General features: G+C 38.9%; 1 protein-coding gene across 5 annotated transcripts in view; it reads right to left on the reverse strand.

The window, feature by feature from the left end:
• The window catches only part of DSE (dermatan sulfate epimerase), an 82,557-nt gene that overhangs the window by 4,611 nt on the left and 57,723 nt on the right, over nt 1–20,223 (reverse strand). For 4 of the 5 annotated variants that reach the window (XM_004753550.3, XM_013056728.2, XM_013056729.2 and 1 more), the window contains 3 exons: nt 8,822–9,075; nt 4,230–4,469; nt 308–515 (listed from right to left, as the gene is read on the reverse strand). In XM_004753550.3, the coding sequence (XP_004753607.2) occupies nt 308–515; nt 4,230–4,469; nt 8,822–9,075 (702 nt within the window). Of the gene's footprint in view, nt 1–307; nt 516–4,229; nt 4,470–8,821; nt 9,076–20,223 lie in introns of those variants that run through there. The other variant, XM_045080192.1, reaches the window with a different exon arrangement.

A 20,223-nucleotide genomic window follows, 5' to 3' on the forward strand; every position in this document is an offset into this window, starting at 1 on the left:
TGCTTTTTCTCTTTATAGGATTTCAAAAATGATGTAAACTGAAACATGACCATCTATGAAACAGTGGAAGCCCAGGACATCTCTAACACAAGAAAACCAAAAACTGCCAAGAGTAATGAGATCCTACACTTAAGGATATGTTTCCGGCAGAGCCTCCAAAGCTGCAACAGGAGCCGAAGCTGAGCTGGTGGCATATGGAGTAGGGGTTACAAAGTGCTTTACGTAGTTTTTCTTTTTAAATGCAGGAATCTAGCACACGTTCGCCCTGGGTATAATTTATTTTTAAAGGCCGCCCAACATGTCCTACCAGAGAAATTCCGTGTGAAGAGTACACCAGCGCTGCCCTTTGGATGGTGTCCCTGGACCTTCGGTCACACGGTTCCTCCTGATCTGGTCAGCAAGCCAGTTACCACTGCCGTTCCGCATGACAAATTTATCCAGGAACACTAATTGGCTTTCTGGACCATAAAACCAGTTGTAATTGGAGTCTGCAATAGCCACAGTTCTTTGAAACCCTGGGGAGAGAAGTTCGACAGAATGAAGATAGATTTAAAACTGCACACTCCACTGAAGACCTAAACAATGATTTCCAATCCTGGTTGCAAATTGGAATTGATTGTGTACCTTGAATTTAAAAAACCCAAAAGCATGACATCCACGTTAAGGAGACCCAGTTAATGAGACCCAAACCAGTTAATGAGACCCAAACCAGTTAATGAGACCTCTGACCTGACCTCTTTCACAAATCTTGTGCGCAAGTTTGTATTTGCTACGTGGCTACTTATCACTGGGAAGGGAAGTGCCACAATTCTTAATGCTTCTGTATGCTGCCCACCTTCCTCATTTTCCAGTGTCCATGCTATGCGACATCATATCTGCAGAGACACAGAGGTTCTCCTCTGGAGCACAGTGAGTTCCTGAACCTGGACTGAGCTCTAGCTGTCTTACCCACTATCCCATATTCTACACCAAGATGATGACACAAGGTGCTTCAATGTGGCATCCAATAAAGTGGAAGTTATAAGGCTTAAGGGAGACACTGCATTTCTACAGGAAGAAACTTTTTCTTAAATATTTTATTTATTTGACGGAGAGAGCAAGAGACAGAGCAGAAGCAGGAGCGAACAGGGGAGGGAGAAGCAGGCTCCATGCTGGGCAGGGAACTCCATGTGGGGCTCAATCCCAGGACCCTGGGATCATGACCAGAGCCAAAGGCAGACACTTAACTGACTGAGCCACCCAGGTGCCCCCATATAGGAAGAAAACTTCCTAATTCCCACAGAAGATCCTGCTAATATATACCGCCACAAGTTAAAGAAAGAAAATGCAAAGATCATACGGGAATAGGTCATCAAAACAAAAGCAGGTAAGACTGGATATACTCCAGTTTTTCATGAAAAAGAATAGGAGACAGCTCTGAGCCAGACAGGAATAATCATTACCAGAATATCCATTGAGGAAAAGAAAAAAAAAAGGTGGGGGGGGGGAGAGAGAGAGAGAAAGGTTGTTAAGAATAGACTGACTTTTGGGTGCCTGGGTGGCTCAGTGGGTTGGGCCGCTGCCTTCGGCTCAGGTCATGATCTCAGGGTCCTGGGATCAAGTCCCACATCGGGCTCTCTGCTCAGTGGGGAGCCTGCTTCTCTCTCTCTCTCTCTCTCTCCCTCGCTTTCTCTCTGCCTGCCTCTCTGCCTACTTGTGATCTTTCTCTGTCAAATAAATAAAATTAAAAACAAAAAAAGAATAGACTGACTTTTAACACACAATCCCTTCTAAAATGATACCATGACCATATTTACATAATTTACAGCTAATGTTTTTCCTCTGCCAGTTTAGTAAATGCTATTCCAAGTAAATCTTATGATAAAATGTGATTTCCTGACTCTTCTACTAATCTGTGAATTCCCTGAAAGCAGATATATTTTATTTCTCTTTGAATCCCCTCTCTGGAACAGTGCCTGACACACAGATGTTCGGTAATGTTTTGTTGGATTAATTGACAGAAATACACGAATCCCCCTCGCGGAGGTGTTCCCCTATCCTTTCCAGTTCCGAATGCAGCCACAGACACAGCTCACAGCCCTGATGCGGCCGGCTGTTAGATCTCAGATCAAATGACAAAGCACTGAGACCTCTCCAAGGTCCCTGGCCTCATGGCCTTTATCAAGATAAGCTACAAAACAGGCCTCTCCTGCATATCTAAGAATAAGCAATAAAACAATGGGGTTCTGAAAGTTAATTCTCAACTAAACTTTAAGAAGCTTATCATTCTTTTGCTCTGCAGTATTTTTTGGATACCTAATCAAATAATAGAGATTCTATTCAGCCACGTGTACACAACCAGAGCAGAAAGATTTAAAGACTGGATTCTTTAGTGTAGGGCTAGACTCACCATCTAATAATTACATTTCACTGGTTGGGGGGTGGTGGGGAAGATTCCCCATCCTTTTTTTTCTTTTCCCTTTTCAAATTTTTATTTAAATTCTAGTTAGTTCACCTATAGTGCAATACTGATTTCAGGAAGAGAATTCAGTGGTGCATCACTTACAGACAATACCCAGTGGTCATCACAGCAAGTACCTCCTGGATACTCATCCCCTATCCAGCCCAGCCCCCACCTACTTCCCTCCACCAACCCTGTTTGTTCTCTGTCTTTGAGTCTTTTATGGCTTGTTTCCCTCTCTTTTTTCTCCCTTCCCCACTACCCATATGTTCACCTGTTTTGTTTCTTAAATTCCACATATGAATGAAATATATATTTGTCTTTCTCTAACTGACTGATTTCACTCAGCATAATATGCTCTAGCTCCATCCATGTCATTGCAAATGGCAAGAGTTCATTCTTTTTGATACACGCCACATCTTCTTTATTCATTCATCAGTCAATGGCCATTTGGCCTCCTTCCATAGTGTGGCTATTGTGGAAATTGCTGCTATCAACGTCGGGATGCACACACCCCCTAGAATCAGCACTTTTGTGTCCTTTGGGTAAATACCTAGTAGTGCAGTTGCTGGGTGGTAGGGTAGATTTATTTTTAACTTTTTGAGGAACTTTCATACTGGCTTCTGGAGTGGCTGTACGAGTTTGCATTCCCACCAACAGTGTGAGAGGGTTCCCTTTTCTCCATATTCTTGCCAACACCTATTGTTTCTTGTGTTGTTAATCTTAGCCATTCTGACAGGTCTGAGGTGATATCTCAGGCTTTTGTTTTTCCCCCCCGATGACAACTGATGTTTTCGTGCTCGCTTCAGCAGCACATATACTAAAATTGGGACAACTGATGTTTTCATGTGTCCTTTAGCCATCTGGATGTCTCCTTTGGAAAAATGCCTATTTACTTCTTCTCCACCATTTCTCAACTGGATTATTTGGTTTTTGGGTGTTAAAAAAATTCCCATCTGATGAAAATCTACCTCCTAAACTTTTTCTAACATCTTAGTCCTGTTTAGAAACAAGGAGAGTTTTAAGACTGTCCTAGAAATCCAAGTGTTCTTAAACCATATACATCTTTTTTTAGAGCTAGTTCTCTTAGAAGACTGAGCTACAAGACAACAAGGAATTAGAAGTTTTGTAGCAACTCATTTTTTGATTTTTTATATTTTATATTATGCATTTCACTAAACTATTTAAAGAAAATACTGAAGCTCCAACAAATATGTAGGCACAGTCTTTCATTGTGAATATCTATGTAGCTTGGAAATAAAAACTAAAACCTAAAAAACAAGAGGATCAATTTGGGATTGCATGTAAAGGAAAATGAACATGTAACCATAAATGCTTACATCTTGTTAAGATTCAAGAAAAGGAAATGTTATTTTTGCAGATGAATCAGAAAAATACAAAGTTACTGTTTTGGGAGCTATTTCAAATATGCAAAAAATAAACACAATGATATTTTGGAAATTTAAAAAAAAGATTCATGAAAAGGAATTAGTATATGTACCCAAGTTTTACATCTACAAAAACAAAAGTACTGTGGGGGCTACAAATTATATTTGATCCATTACGCTCCGAGCTTTACAGTACATAAATCACAAATCCTCACAGTAACTTCCCAAATGTTCTGGTTAGATACAACTATTGCATTGTTTGATTTTTTTTTTATAAAAAAAATCCCTTTCATCTCGACATGACTCGAACCCCACATTTCTTTTCCTGGTCTGACTCATTTTCATAATCGGGAAGAACTATCATAGTTAATTGCTCTCCCAATTCTGATTCCTCACGATACCTGGAAGGATGGTTCTGTACATAAATGCGAAGTGTTGTTTAAGCCACGGGTGGCCAAAGTGGTTGATGTCAAAGTGCCTCTGAACAAGAAACATATACTGGAAGAGTGATCTAGTGGTGTAGCTGCCGTAGGCAACGCCTTCGTAGAGGGAACCATCTGTCACCTCTCGGAGCAAGACCAGAGACTTCTCCATGATGGTCAGAACTTGTTTGGTCCATAAGTAGGCTTCTTGAAGATACCCTGCAGAATGAAAACACATGGAAACACTGACTCTAGCTATAAGGAAGCATAAACAAAATTATGAGCAAAAAAATGCTCTGAGTTATCTGACTTCAGTACAAAGAGCATTTTGTAAAACTCGGACTTATCAACAATATAAATAACATTCTGCTAATTCAGGCTTGTGTCCGGTCCATGATTTAAGTTAAAAAGTTCTCGAATACAAGTCATTTATTAAATGAAGATAAACCCTGAAATGAGCTTCAGTTTCCAATCTTTAATCAATTTGAAACCCCATCACATCTAAGATTACAAACTGCCTGTAACTTTGTGTCTACAAGAAGAGCTCTGTGTATTAAGACTTTTATTCAATTTTTCTAAAAACTACTACTTGAAAATATTTTGGAAGCTTATCACCTCATAAAACTTGCACCATTAGTTCAGAGGATTTTTAATAAGCTGCAAATACTATAAAGGCTAAGCAGATAGCCTTCGATCTGTTCTGTCATTAGAGGAAGATCTCTCATCCTTTATGTGCCACAGGATTTCACAGGATTTCAAAAGGCAGCATAGTGGATCAGAGACACCACTGGAGTGCTGTCTTTTACTCTGATGGTAAAAAATATCAACGGGGAGTCCTGAGTCTACCAAAAACGAGCTAAAATTTTGTTCAAGAGCTTTAACCCATCACATTTTTCTACTTCTGCAACTGAAAATTAAAGGCCTTAAAATTTTAATGAAATACTTTTGACTCAAAAATGCTAGCTTCCTATAAATTCTTGCGACTAGCATTAGGTAACAATCACAACTCGCATTTCTAAAACATTTGCAATTTACACAGCACTGAACACAATCTTACTTAATCCTTTTACCAATTCAATTAGGCATTATTGCTCCAAAATTACAGAAAGCTTGACTTGTTCAAGACCTCTGACACATGACTAAAAATGAACAGAACTTTGATCTGAACCTAGGTCTTTAGATTTCAGCTTTGTTTTGTTTGTTTTTTTGTTTAAAAACATACAACCAGTGAGGGTGAAAGTAAGCTCATCGCCTCCCGGTGTGGATAGAATCTCATTGCTTTGCTCGCACAGATGTGTGTGATCACCAGTGCTGAATACTACCACGGCCCACCACGTGTGTGCTGGGTGTGAGGGCTTCCAGGGCCCCTGGGACCACCAGATCCCAGCCTAAATCCCAGGTGCCAGGCTCTAGACCTGGCTCCCATATCCTGAGGGAAGCACTGTTTGGGTTCCACCTGGAGAGGTGACTGTGAATCGTACCCCGACTCCTCCTGTCCAGCTGTACACCTGCCAGGCCAGTCTTCTGGAGAGTTTTTAGTTTCCATTCTGTAATCATTAGGGTTTAGAGTTCTAATCATTTTCCTCTTTTTCTTCTCTGTATCCTCCATCTCTAACCAGACTCCACAACGTGATACCTAAAATCAGGCCTGCTGGGGCGCCTGGGTGGCTCAGGGGGTTAAGCCTCTGCCTTCAGCTCAGATCATGACCTCAAGGTCCTGGGATCGAGCTCCGCATCAGGCTCTCCACTCAGCAGGGAGCCTGCTCCCCGCTCTCTCTCTGCCTGCCTCTCTGCCTACTTGTGATCTCTGTCAAATAAATGAATAAAATCTTAAAAAAAAAAAATCAGGCCTGCTACTTATCACCCTGATATCATATGACCTGGCTTTTCCTTCTTTCCCCCTTACCCCCCCAAAGACAACCCTGTTCGGGAGAGATGAGGCAACGTCTACCTTTGTAAACTTTGAATCTGTCAGTATGAGACACTGATACTCTTACTGCATTTCAGTTTTAGTTAACATACAGTGCAACCTCGGTTTCAGGAGTTGATGTTGTTACTGATGCTTTGCCCTGGGCTCGCCCACCATCCATACCCCTTGCTGAATGAATGTTCAGAAGTGAATGTTCTTCATTTCTTCACTTATCCAGACTTACCTCTATTTCAAAGTTCTGTGAACCTTCTCAAACTCACATAAAAAACACGGCTCTCCTCAATTCAAACTGAATACCCTCAATCAGGATTTAACCAGAGTTTCATGACAGCTCTTCTTTCGTTCTCTGGTAATGCTGTTCGTGTAAATGTTTCACAACTGGCTTCCTTCCCACTGATTTGCAAACGGCTCATGTGTGATCCTGTGGTCCCTGATCCTTGAGCCTGAGAGAGAGTTAGCAGAGCAGAGAGAACATTCTGATTCTCCCCCTTCTGAGATTTTGTGGGAGTCCTGTGGGAATTACTGGTACACTAAGCTCTGCCAGCATCTGTGAGGCCAGTCTGGAGAAGGTGGGATTGTCCAAACAGCCTGTGAGGAAACTCCTCATGGTGGTGTGTTTGCCAACAGAGCCAGGACGGCGAGCCTGGTTATTAACTGAGATGGGCCCGGCTGGGGATTTCACTTCTTCTTCTGTCCACTCGTCTTATGAATGTGTACACTGCCTGCGTGAGAGTTCTAGAAACACTGTCTTGCTGAGCACATCGTAACCTTCGTCAGGAAATAAACATACTCGCAAACTCCTGTGAGAGGAGGACTACACCTTTTGACCCCAACCTGAACTGGTATTTTTTTTTTTTACTTTTTTTTTTTTTTTAAAGATTTTATTTATTTATTTGACAGACAGAGAGATCACAAGCAGGCAGAGAGGCACAGAGAGAGGAGGAAGCAGGCTCCCGGCTGAGCAGAGCTCGATCCCAAGACCCTGGGATCATGACCTGAGCTGAAGGCAGAGGCTTAACCCACTGAGCCACCCAGGCGCCCCCTGAATTGGTATTTTTGATGTCTGCATAGTATCTGGAGCAATCTTATCTACCACAAAGAATGAAGAAATAAGCTCTTATCTTGCTACTAAAGAACTCAACATTTATATAAAGAAACAAGACTACGAGGCTGACACCCAAGGCCCTGGCTGAGAGCCAGCTCGTCCTGGGTTCTTTCCACCATTTCATGAGGGTGTCTTTTCACAGGCCTTGGGATTTATTTATCAATAAATAAATACTTTGATATTTGTTTATTGATTTGATATTTTGTGTTTTGATCTTTTATTTTTTATTTCGCATTTTGATCTTTTAAATCCTGTTTATTCTTGTGAGAATAGGGGGCAAAGGGAGCCAAGATGAAACTTGGCTCTCTTAAAATATGGCTTAAATCCCTATAAATTGAATCTCTATTCTAAGAGAGGCAACAAAATATAGATGGGGAGGGCACTCTGAGTTTCGACAAAACTGGGTCCAAATCTGATACCTTATATGGTTGATGTGACAAATAAAATAGGGACAAGGAATAACACGTGCCACATGCTCAGTTAATATTAGTTTCTTTTCCTGTAAGACTAATTAAAAGTGATGGCTGGCTGATGATTTACAGGCCTGTACCCCTGGGATAAATAATACATTATATGTTAATAAAAATAGTTTTTTAGGGACGCCTGGGTGGCTCAGTTGGTTGAGATGCTGCCTTCGGCTTGGGTCATGATCCCAGCATCCTGGGATGGAATCCCGAGTTGGGTTCTTTGCTCGGTGGGGCGCCTACTTCTCCCTCTGCCTCTGCCTGCTACTCTGTCTGCCTGTGCTTGCTCTCTCTCTCTGACAAACAAATAAATAAAATCTTAAAAAAAAATAAAAATAATTTTTTAAAAAGTGATGGCTGGTTGATAAGACAAGAGAGAATGCTAGACTTGAGGAAATCTGATGCTGGATAATCTACAAAATGCATACTAATTCTTGTGGGGAAGTTGAGTTCTGTCAGATTTTCCAGCCCCAAGTATAGGTTTAATATCCCAATAATTCACTGTGATCTTAGGGCTGCTTTTCTTAAATACAGTCAAATTTAATCATGTGCAGACTTTTAAAGTGTTGTAATTAAATCAGAATTACAAGAACAGAGACAATGTAGTATCAGCAATTATGTAATACATTAAAGCAAAATAGTTACATGATCCACAAAAGTCACTTACAAATTTGACCTAAATGACCCCGATTGGTTATTTTAGGTCCTTAGAGAAAAAAAAAAAAAATAGTGTTGTAATGACAGACATCTGTGTGCAAAGAAGATTCATTTCAAATAATAAACTTCTCGTTAAGCTTTTAAAAACTCCATTTACCCAGGATGGCTATGTTCACTATCACATTGATTGGGGCAATCAAAAGCCTGACTTAAAAAACCTGCAGGCTGATATAAGTAGCAGAAATGAGGAAGAGATGTCTCTCAATTGTCTAAGAGATGCCCTGGTATTAATTCAACTCATGAGCTCCGTTAGGATCCAAATATGAACACGTACTAGGGCTGGTATAAAAACGCTCTGCGCACAAGGCACCTAGGACCAGCGCTTAGGCATTCCCTCGGTTGTGTCCACACGCACCTTGATTCATCAGGACCAGGCTTCCCGTGAGCAAGGCCATGCAGTTGGTGGGCTGATGATTGTGCAGGTACTGAAATCCCCATCCTCTCCTGTAGGACGTTTCATACATATATCCCGAGACGTTGGCAATCACTTCAAGAAACTTCTCCTGTTGTGACTTGCTCAAGTAGTTGTACAAGAAGTCGTAAGCAGTGGCAAAACCAACCAGGGAGTGAGCAAGTGGGACTTCGTCCCAAGGAGCATCTTTGACCAGCCTGCAGAGGGAAATCAACCACGTGAATGAGCACAACACTTTCAGAGCATTTGTCACACTTTTCGAGTGTCTGTTTCTCAGGAGGAAAGGACACAATCGAAGATACAATCCGAAGGGTTGAGGGCCTCAGAATTAGCTGCCTTCCACATTAGACACAAGCATAAAGCTTGTCCCATGGGAAAATTACATAGCGAATGCTTTTTTGGGGTTTCTGGCAACATCAAGAGATGCTGAGAATTTTTCCTTTTGATTTTTTACTCTTGATGAGAGGTAGACTATGTTCAAATAGATCTAAAGCACAAAATGTGTGCTTAAGTGGCAGGGCAAAATTCTCGGGAATATCCATCCAACTAGTACTCACCCTCCTCTTTTTACACATAGTTACAGGGTCTCAGTTCTGTTCTTATGGCTACTTTGGCAAACCAGTGGAACGCAAATATCCCATCTTATTTCCCACAGGCTGGTCAAGGTGCAGGTATCCTGGCCTCAAGTTTATGACCTCTCAATCTGGACAGACCCACTTGGTCAAGGCCATGATGAGGAGGGTGGCTAAAAATCTGGTGTGAGTGAAATGAGCTGATTCTAATTCTGATTTCTACATCTTGTTCTTTCTCATAAGATGAACTACATTGCCTTTAAGGTCCTTTGAGTATCTCTCAGAGAAGCGTAAAAGCTGACCTGTGAAGGACACCATTTTTCTAGGAAGCCAAGTTTCTGCTTGGCTGGCAACATTATTCTGTAAGTAGTTTTACAGTGTGTGGCCTGCATTATATAGGAAGCTTAGATGGGATTTTTCACAACCACAATTCAATGGAACTATCTAGAAAGCCCTCGCCATGTGCTCAAGACATATTTGAGTAATCTTGAGGACAGGAACACCCATGAAGAGTGTGCTGTATAGATGGGAGGCATAAGAAAACTCAACTAGGGATTAACTGAAAGCTTGCCTCTTGACCTCTGGGCAATCTCATGAAGGTTCAGCCTCTTTCTCAATGCTTTAAAATGCATAAGCTAGAATATGAAGTGATATAAGGAAATCTGTTACTTTGACATGTAGCTATCTTTACAAATTTTTTAAAAAGATTTTTATTTATTTATTTAAAGATTTTTAAAAATTTATTTGACAGACAGAGATCTCAAGTAGGTGGAGAGGCGGACAGAGAGTGAGAGGAGGAAGCAGGCTCACCACTGAGCAGAGAGCCCGACGCAGGGCTCGATCCCAGGACCCCGGGACCACGACCAGAGCAGAAGGCAGAGGACTTAACCCACTGAGCCACCCAGGCGCCCCTTAATACAGATTTTTTTAAAAAAATTGTTATCTCTGTCCTTTATTATAGTACCAAAAAACAAGATTTAATAGCAGAGCTAGTACACTATAATTTATGTTGTGATGAACATAAATAATAGTATCTGTGATAAGTATGATGCGATATGCAAATATCTGTACCTACCTATGACAAAGTTACACGTTCTCCCAGTATCCCTCTAGGGGTCACCTATGTTCATGATTTGGAAGAAATGCTAAATTTCATGAAACTTAAATGCCATGAACTAGCATTTCAATAAGAAATGCTAAAGTTCATGCAAATTAGGATGCTGTGTTTCTCCCATACAAACCCCACAGATCCCAGGACAGAATACTTAAAAATGCTCTGAGAGACCACCTGCTCTAGACTATATTCCTCTTTTAGGAGTTTTGTATGGAAAATGTGATTTTAGTGATGCCTTCTGTGTCGAATAAATAAATAAATCTTTTTTTTTTTAAAGATTATTTATTTATTTATTTATTCGACAGACAGAGATCACAAGTAGGCAGAGAGGCAGGCAGAGAGGGAGAGAGGAGGAAGCAGGCTCCCTGCCAAGCAGAGAGCCCGATGCAGGGCTCAATCTCAGGACCCCGGGATCATGACCTGAAACGAAGGCAGAGGCTTTAACCCACTGAGCCACCCAGGCGCCCTGAATAAATAAATAAATCTTAAAAAAAAAAAAAAAAGAATTAAAGATATTTGTGAAGGAATGTAAAATCCTTCCAGATTTTTGTTTTTTTTCTAAACTTTTACAAACGCTACTAAAATATGATAGCAATCTTTTACAGAAAGTTATTCCAAAGCATTTAAGTTAGTTTTAGAAACATATATTCTTTTTCTTTTTGAACTCACACTCATTCTATTTACATATTACTAAAATTGTGTAATTACGAATATTAATAAACTAGGCATAAACTTGTTTGAGAACAAATACAACTGGTACTTGCAAAGCACATTATCCTACTGGCAGGAACAGAGATGAGTGGACATAGCAGCCAACCGGCCTTGACACTGAGCATTCTGGGAGGGTTGCTGCTAGATTACATGAGCAAGGGAGGTGAATTTCACCAGCAAGTCAGTTAAGAGGAAGGTTAGGAAAATTTTTACTGTAGTCCTCTTTTTATAACTTATACCTTCTCTTCCTAAGAGCCATTCTTAAAGAAAGGTCCATGGACCCCCAGCATCTCTGATGGAATCCTCAAATAAAAATTACTTTCCTAATATAAAGATGTTATATGTTGATATTCCCATTGATGATGCCAAAGCACTAACAGGTTAAAAATGCTGGCACCTTGGGGCGCCTGGGTGGCTCGGTGGGTTAAAGCCTCTGCCTTTGGCTCAGGTCATGATCCCAGGGTTCTGAGATTGGATTGAGCCCTGCATCAGGCTCTCTGCTCAGTGGGGAGCCTGCTTCCCCCTCTCTCCCTGCCTGCCTCTCTGCCTGCTTGTGATCTCTGTCTGTCAAATAAATAAATAAAATATTAAAAAAATAAAATATGCTGGCACCTTTAGCAAGAATCCAGGCAGGGGCACCAAACTCTAACCAACCTTGTGTGATTCTACATGCAGTCATGCACTCTAAGTTTAAAAAAAAAAAAAGAGCCAGTTTCATTTAAGGATATCCTTGGAAAAGTGATAAAATGAGAATTTTACAAAATCTCAATCCTTTGGGTAGATCTCTCTTCCATATTCTGTGTGATGAAATGGGAAGTATTATTTAAAAAATGCAGTGGATGTCAAAGTGCAGGAACTGTCACGATGAAAAGAAATTGTGCATCGGGAGCTGAGCTCGCTCCTTTTTTCATGAAACATCATTTTTATGTGTGAGAATGAGGAACTGACAAATTCTAGTTACTTAGACTTAGGTATGTAAGCAGAAGTTTCCTTGAAAATGTACAAGAAAGCCTGTGAGTTTAAAGAAAACTGAAAGCCTTTGCTGCCTATGACAAAATTCAAGAGAAAATAAAAATTTTAGAAAACTTGTATCTGCTGCCATGTTCTTAAGAGTTTACCAATACTTACAAATTTTTCTGATGAGGTCAGTGATAACAAATGTGATTTATTTTTTATGTTGTATTACTAAACATGTCAACACTTAGAAGACTAGAATAACTCAGCAAACAAACATTCAAAATAAAAAAAGCATGATATTACCAAACCATACATAAAAAAATCCACTGTAGGGGCGCCTGGGTGGCTCAGTGGGTTAAAGCCTCTGCCTTCGGCTCAGGTCATGATCCCAGGCTCCTGGGATCTAGCCCCACATCAGGCTTTCTGCTCGGCAGGGAGCCTGCTTCCCCCTCTCTCTCTGCCTGCCTCCCTGCCTACTTGTGATCTCTGTCTGTCAAATGAAAATAAAATCTTTAAAAAAAAATCCACTGTAAGTGCAAAATATACCAATGGATTTTTCTACCAATGAAAAGATAACATGGTTTCAGATTCCACACTGAAACTAACTTTTCTGACCCAGAGTCCATTTAAAATTAACTTTCATGAAACCACTACTTGTCAAGTCCTAGTACAGTAACAAAGAGCATCCAAGGGCACCTGGGTGGTTCAGTCAGTTGGGTGTCTGCCTTTGGCTCAGGTCAGGTCATGATCTCGGGTTCCTGGGATCGAGCCCCAGGTCTGGCTCCCTCCCTGCTCAGTGGACAGTCTGCTTCTCCCTCTGCCCCTCCCCTCCACTCATGCTCTCTCTCTCAAATAAATACATAAAATCTTAAAAAGAGAATATCCATAATTATCTGAAAAGATTCTTCAAATAGTCCATCCTTTACAATCACGTTGTTTGTAAAAAAAAATACAGCTATGAAGCAGCTGTATTTTCTTCATATAAGTCAACCAAAACACCACACTGCCACAGGCTGGATACAGCAGACATGTAAAATGTAAAACAATGACCTCCTTCACACTAAGTACTTTGTTTTAAAAAATACAGTTATTTCTTCCTAAAAATGTTATTTAATGTTACTATGAAATGGACTTTTCACCCTAAAGGAAAAAAAAAAGAAAGAAATGGACTTTCCCAATGAGTGCATACTTATTTTAAATATTTCTGGCTTTAATTTTTAATATGGTGAATATTGATATTTAGATATTGGTCCAGACCAAAGCCCTCTAACATCTTCATTCATTTTTAAGAATGTAAAAGAATTCTGAGTCCAGAAAGTTCAAAAACTGTTCCTAGAATGGTTTCAAAGATGAGTTAAGCAAATTTATGTGACACAGAATGATGTGAACAGGAAAATGAATAATGAATTGTCCAAGTTCAGGGGCATGGTGTTGGTAGGGAAGGGCACAGAGCTGATCAAGATGGCTGCTTCCATGACTCCTGCTGACTGTCAAAGGAAGAAAAGAGGCATAAAAATCCTTCCAAAATGTAATAGCTTCATTGATTCAAATTTTTATACCAGTTTTATATGAACAGACTGCCTCCCTTATGATAAATGCCTTTTGAACTATCCATTAGGTATGGAGTACAATAGGCAAGCTCAGTCTCTATTACTTAAAGGTGGACAGCTTACTTGATTAAGAAAGCTAATAAAAAGAAGTCAAATAAAAAACAAAACACTGGGGCCTTCACAGTGATTTGCCAAGAAGAGCCGAGGGAGCCTGGAATTTAGAGAGACTGGATGTGGCGACCTCTGAGTGGGTGGCCAGGTATCCAAGGGGTAGATTCAGCTGAATTCTGGCCTGGCTTGGTGTCCATATTCTAAGTGTTTGATCAGTGGCTAAGCGTGGGATTAGCATCATCGAGCAAAATTCCCTATTTATAGCTAGGAGGAAAGAGAGAAATCGTACTTCATATTAAGTAAGCACATAGTATGTGCCAAGCCCTTTATATACTTTATTTCATCTGATCTTCAAATCTCATATTAGGTTATTACATGCCCATTTTACAAATTGTAAAACTGGCATTTAGATAGGAAAATTCCATGTTTAAGATCAGAAAGTTAAGCTAAATGGTGAGGCCAAGAATGGAACCCAAGGCTATCTGAATCTAGAATTGTTTTTTATTTCTTCCTGGTGAGGGAAAACACAGTGCTTTCAAAGATAGTTACCACGTTTACAACAGGAACCCAGCTAGAAGAAAGTGCTAGAGTTAGCAGACCTACCAAGAGGCAGGCAGAAATACAGTCCAGGGTTCCAAGCTCTGCCATGTCCATGATACCAAGTGAGATACAAGGCAAGAAATGTGAGAAAAGAGGGAGATATTAGAAGAGATACCATGACTCCATGTTCATATGGTTGCTCAAGACCCACTCAAAGAACATGAGATACCAATCACATGGAATGCCTGGAACAACTGTTCCTCTCCCCACAGATGTCTGCTCAACCTGGGGCTCCTAATGTACTACTCCAAGTATAGCTGGTACAAGGGCTAGTGGGCCTGACACTGGACACTCAGAGCCATCAGTTCCTTAAGCTGGACAGGGCTATAATAAACATAAATGGACAATGACCTTTTTCCCCAACATCTACTTTATTCCCTACTTGAAAAGTAGTGCTAGAAGGATAACAGTATGAAAGACTGGAAATTGACTGTATTAAGAAATCAGGGCACTTGACTGGCACAGTTGGTTGAGCATCTGACTCTTGGTTTTGACTCAGGTCGTGATCTCAGGGTCATGAGATCGAGCCCCATGTCAGGCTCTGCACTCAGAGTCTGCTTAAGACCCCCCCCCATTTCCCATCCTCTGCCTTGTTCTTTCTCCAAAATAAATCTTTAAAAGAAAAAAAAAATCTTCAGGAAAAATAACTTATCAGCCCTAAAATGTAAAAACATATTCTCTCACTATCCATATTTCTATATTCATTAAATTACTAGATTCAGTATAACAGAACACTACAGTAATTTCATTTCAAAGTTTAGAATTCAATATCCCAAGTATTAAATTCTAAAATGCAAAAATTTAGGTCAGGTTGGCTCTACTCAAGCAGAATACTGAGGAATCAATTATGCAAAGGCAAAAACCAAAGAGAATATTTTTTTTTACTTAAAATAGTACTCTAAATAATGTGTAGAGAAAATGAATTAATTTGAATGTCAAAATATACCAAGCTAATGTGAATAAAATGTACAGTAGTGTTGTTAAATGGGAAAAGGCACTGCTATGTCATTATTCTAATGTTTAATTAACTGACACAAAGTCTTAACCAAATATCCAAGTATGCCATCCAAGCACAATATATTTAAATAGAATCAAACACATTTATAATTGTAATCCCTTTTAACTGACCAGTGGGCTAGTGTCCAGCCTGGGCTAGTGTCCAGCCTGAAAAGATAAGAGGGAGAAACATGATAGGCAAGATGACTCAAATTTGATAACAAGACCTCTGTGTCACTGGAGTGGCAGAGCTCAAAGGACTGGGGTTAGTCCTTACCTATCAAATTCTAATGAAAAATTATCAAAGAGCTCATTATAACATAGAAATCCTGAAACCTACAAAGAAAAAGAGAGAATAACACAGATTTGCCTCTATTGTTCACAAAGCTTAATCAAATGATTTTTTTTGCCCATTTATAAAAACTACCTTGGAGGGGCGCCTGGGTGGCTCAGTGGGTTAAGCCGCTGCCTTCGGCTCAGGTCATGATCTCAGGGTCCTGGGATCGAGTCCCACATCGGGCTCTCTGCTCAGCAGGGAGCCTGCTTCCTCCTCTCTCTCTGCCTGCCTCTCTGCCTACTTGTGATCTCTCTGTCAAATAAATAAATAAAATCTTAAAAACAAAAACAAAAACAAAAAAACTACCTTGGTATTTTATAAGTTTAACATACTTTATATTTATATGTATACAATGTAAAATATGTTTCAAAGAGTTTAGTGGGTCACCTTATTGCTGTCATTGCTTTACTCAATGACTATGCAACTATGCAGTGACAATATAAGAGACAATGCCTGGGGGGAAAAAAGAAGAAGAAACAATGTCTAGAAATAGTCAATTTGATTGTAAGAGAAAAATTAACCATGGAAGAATAGACATGGAAGTCAATTAAAAAGAACAATGATGGAAGGTGATTAACTCTGTTAGAGAAAAAAATGAACTATAAAACGTCACCAATAAAAACTGGGTGGACGGACATACAAAGAGACAGACACACTAATGAAGCCAAAGAGAAAAAGCTGCAAAACATAAAGAAATTCTGCAACAGCAAAAATAAATAGGAGAAAGAAGTAACTTCAAAAAAGTTATATTGGAACTACTGGATAGGCATTTGAAAAAAGATAAAGTTGAATCTAAAACTCTCAGAGTAAAACAAAATAAACTCTAAATAATTTAGGCATCTCAATGTAAAATATGAACTCATACTACTATTAGAAGAAAACTTGACTTCCTTTGTGACCTGGAGAAAGGAAAGCCTTTCCAGCTATGATTTAATAATAATAATAGAAAAATAAAGCAACATATAAAAGTTTAAAAAAAACTTCTGTCTTTTGAGGAAAAAAAAAAACAACAACAAATGAAATCAAATACAAAGAACAAACTGGTAAAAAATATTTGCATCATATATCTTGAATATAGTTACACTTACCCAAACATACAAAAAGCTCTTAAAATTTAAGAAAAAGAGCAAAATCTCATTAGAAAAATTAACAAAAGACAAAGAAGACAGTTGACAAAAAAGAAAGGTAAATATCTCCTCTCCCAAATTCTCATCTCCACTTATTGTAAAAGAAATGAAAATTAAATCAACAACAAGATAACATCCAGATTAATAAAAACATCAAAATATGACAAACACTCCAGTAAAGCTGTAGAGAAAACAGGGACTCTCTTAAAATGCTGTTAGGGGTTCAAATCTTACAATTCCTATAGGGTAGAGTTTGGGAATAATTTAACACAACTATGTACACATTTTATCTTTTGTCCTGGTTATATCACTTACAGAAATTCACCTCAAAGATACACCTCTATGAATATGAAAGCACAAATGCATAAGGTTGTTTATCATGGAATTATGTGTAATATCTGTAATATGATTCTGACATGGCACATTGTAAACTATGTAAATGTTTCAAATATTTAAAATTAAATATGTCAGAAATAAATACTAAAATGTTCAAAATAAAATAAACAAATAGGGCAAATGCTCCCAAAAAAGAACAAGATAAATCTCTAGAAAGCAATCTTAATGAAATGAAAATGAATGATTACCTGATAGAGAGTTTAAAATAACCATCATAAAGATGCTTGCCAGAGTCAGGAGAGCAATGTATGGGAAAAGCAAGCATTTCAACAAAAAGGGAGAAAATATTAAAAAATACCAAATGGAAATCACAGAGCTAAAGAATATAACAATACAAATGGAGGGCACCTGGGTGGCTCAGTGGGTTAAAGCCTCTGCCTTTGGCTCAGGTCATGATCCCAGGGTCCTGGGATCGAGCCCCACATCAGTATCCCTGCTTGGCAGGGAGCCTACTCTTCCCCCCTCACCCCCACTCCCCGCCTGCCTCTCTGTCTGCTTGTGATCTCTGTCTGTCAAATAAATAAAATCTTAAGAAAAAAAATACAACTGGAAAATTAAAGAGAGATCCATCAGCATACTAGATCAAGTGGAAAGAATGACCAGGGCAGTGGAATTCATCCTATCAGAGGAACAAAAAGAAAAAAGGATTTACAAATAGTAAAGATAGCTTAAGGGACTTCTAGGACACTATCAAGAGTACCTATATAAACATTATAACTGTCTTAGATAGAGAAAAGGGAGAAACGGCCAGAAGTTTATTCAAAGAAATAATGACTAAAGTGGAGAGAAATAAACAGACATCCAGATTGAGGTATCACAAAGAGTTACAAAAAGATGAATCTAAAGAGACTCACAAGATACATTTACATTGTCTAAAACTAAAGATAAAGAATATCAAAAGTAGCAAAACTAAAGCAACTTGTTAACATACAAAGGAACCCTCATAAGACTATAAGCAGATTTCTCCACAGAAACCTCTTAGGCCTGAAGAGAGCAAGACGATATATTCAACGTGTTGTAATAAAAAAAAGTCCAATCAAGAATATGCTAGCCAGGGGCGCCTGGGTGGCTAGGTGAGTTAGGCCACTGCCTTCGGCTCAGGTCATGGTCTCAGGGTCCTGGGATCGAGTCCCGCATCGGGCTCTCTGCTCGGCAGGGAGCCTGCTTCCTTCCCTTCCTCTCTCTCTGCCTGCCTCTCTGCCTACTTGTGATCTCTCGCTGTCAAATAAATAAATAAAATCTTAAAAAAAAAAAAAAAAAGAATATGCTAGCCAGCAAAGTTGTCCTTCAGAAATGAGGGAGCAATAAAGTTTTCCAGACAAACAAAAGCTGGAGTTTGTCACCATTAACCAGCCTTATAGGAAGTGTTAAAGGAACTTCTTCAAGCTGAAATGAAAGGATGATAAGTAGTAACATGTATAAAATTCATAGCTAAAAATAAATATATACTTAAATTCAGAATACTCTAATATTTAATCATGGTAAGGAAATCACTATAACTTTAGTATAAATTTTAAAAGAAGACTATTAAAAATACAATACAATACAATACAAATACAATAATTTGTTAATGAATGCACATTATTAAAAAATGTAAATTCTGACACTGAAAACATAAAATGTGGTGGAGAGGAGTATAAAAGTGTAGAGTTTTTATATGTGTTGCAGGTAAAGTCATCAACTTAAAACTTGGCTAAACCTATAAGATGTAAGCCTTACATTGACTACAAAGCAGAAAACCTATAGCAGATAACCAAAGGAGAAAGGAATCACCAGGAAATCACTGAATCAGAAAGTAAGAGAGCAAGAGAGGAAAAAAGTAACAAAAGAACTAAAAAACAGCCAGGAAATAATTAACAACTAAATCCATATCTATCAATAAATTCTTTAAGTTATAAATGGATTAAATTCTCCAATCAAAAAACACAGAGAAGCTAAATGGATTTTTTAAAAAGACCCATCTTTATGCTGCCTACAAGAGATTCACTTCAGCTTCAAGGATTTATAGACTGAAAGTGAAGTTATGGGAAAAGACATTCCATGCAAATGAAAAAGCAAAAGAGAGCAGGAATAGCTACACTTAGATCACACAAAATAAACTTTAGGCCAAATGATAACAAGAGACAATGAAGGTTATTACATAATGATAATATTTGTAAATATTTATGCACCCAACATAGGAACACCTAAATATATAAAGCAAATATAAACAGTTCTGAAGGAAGAAACAGAGCAATACAACAATAGTAGGAAATTTCAATACCCCACTTTCAACAATGAAAAGATCATCCAGACAAAAAAATCAGAAAGGAAAATTGTACTTACATTACACATTAGACCAAAAAGCCAAAACCAAAAATAAAAGCAAAATGACACATTAGACTATAAAGATATATATAAAGACATATATACACAGAGACCACATATTCATATTGAAAACATTTCATCCAAAAGTAGCAGAATACCCACTCTTCTCAAGCCCATGTGGAATATTCTCATGCACAGATCATATGTTAGGTACAAAACAACTCAATAAATTTTATTTTATTTTTATTTTTTATTTTATTTAGTTATTTGACAGAGAGAGAGAGCACAAGCTGGCAGAGTAGGAGGCAGAGGGAAAGGGAGAAGCAGGTTTCCCGCTGAGAAAGGAGCCAGACATGGGGCTCAATCCCAGGACCCTGGGATCATGACCCGAGCCAAAGGCAGTTGCCTAACCAACTGAGCCACCAAGGTGCCCCACAACTCAATAAATTTAAAAAAATTGTAGTAAGCATATTTTCCAACCACAATGGTATAAAACTAGTAATCAATTATATGAAAATTCACAAATATGTGAACATTAAACAAAATGCTCCTAAGTAACCAGTGGGT

The sequence above is a fragment of the Mustela putorius genome, unplaced genomic scaffold, assembly GCF_011764305.1.
Source record: "Mustela putorius furo isolate JIRA1106 unplaced genomic scaffold, ASM1176430v1.1 tig00000450_pilon_pilon_pilon, whole genome shotgun sequence".
Taxonomy (NCBI): Eukaryota; Metazoa; Chordata; class Mammalia; order Carnivora; family Mustelidae; genus Mustela; species Mustela putorius.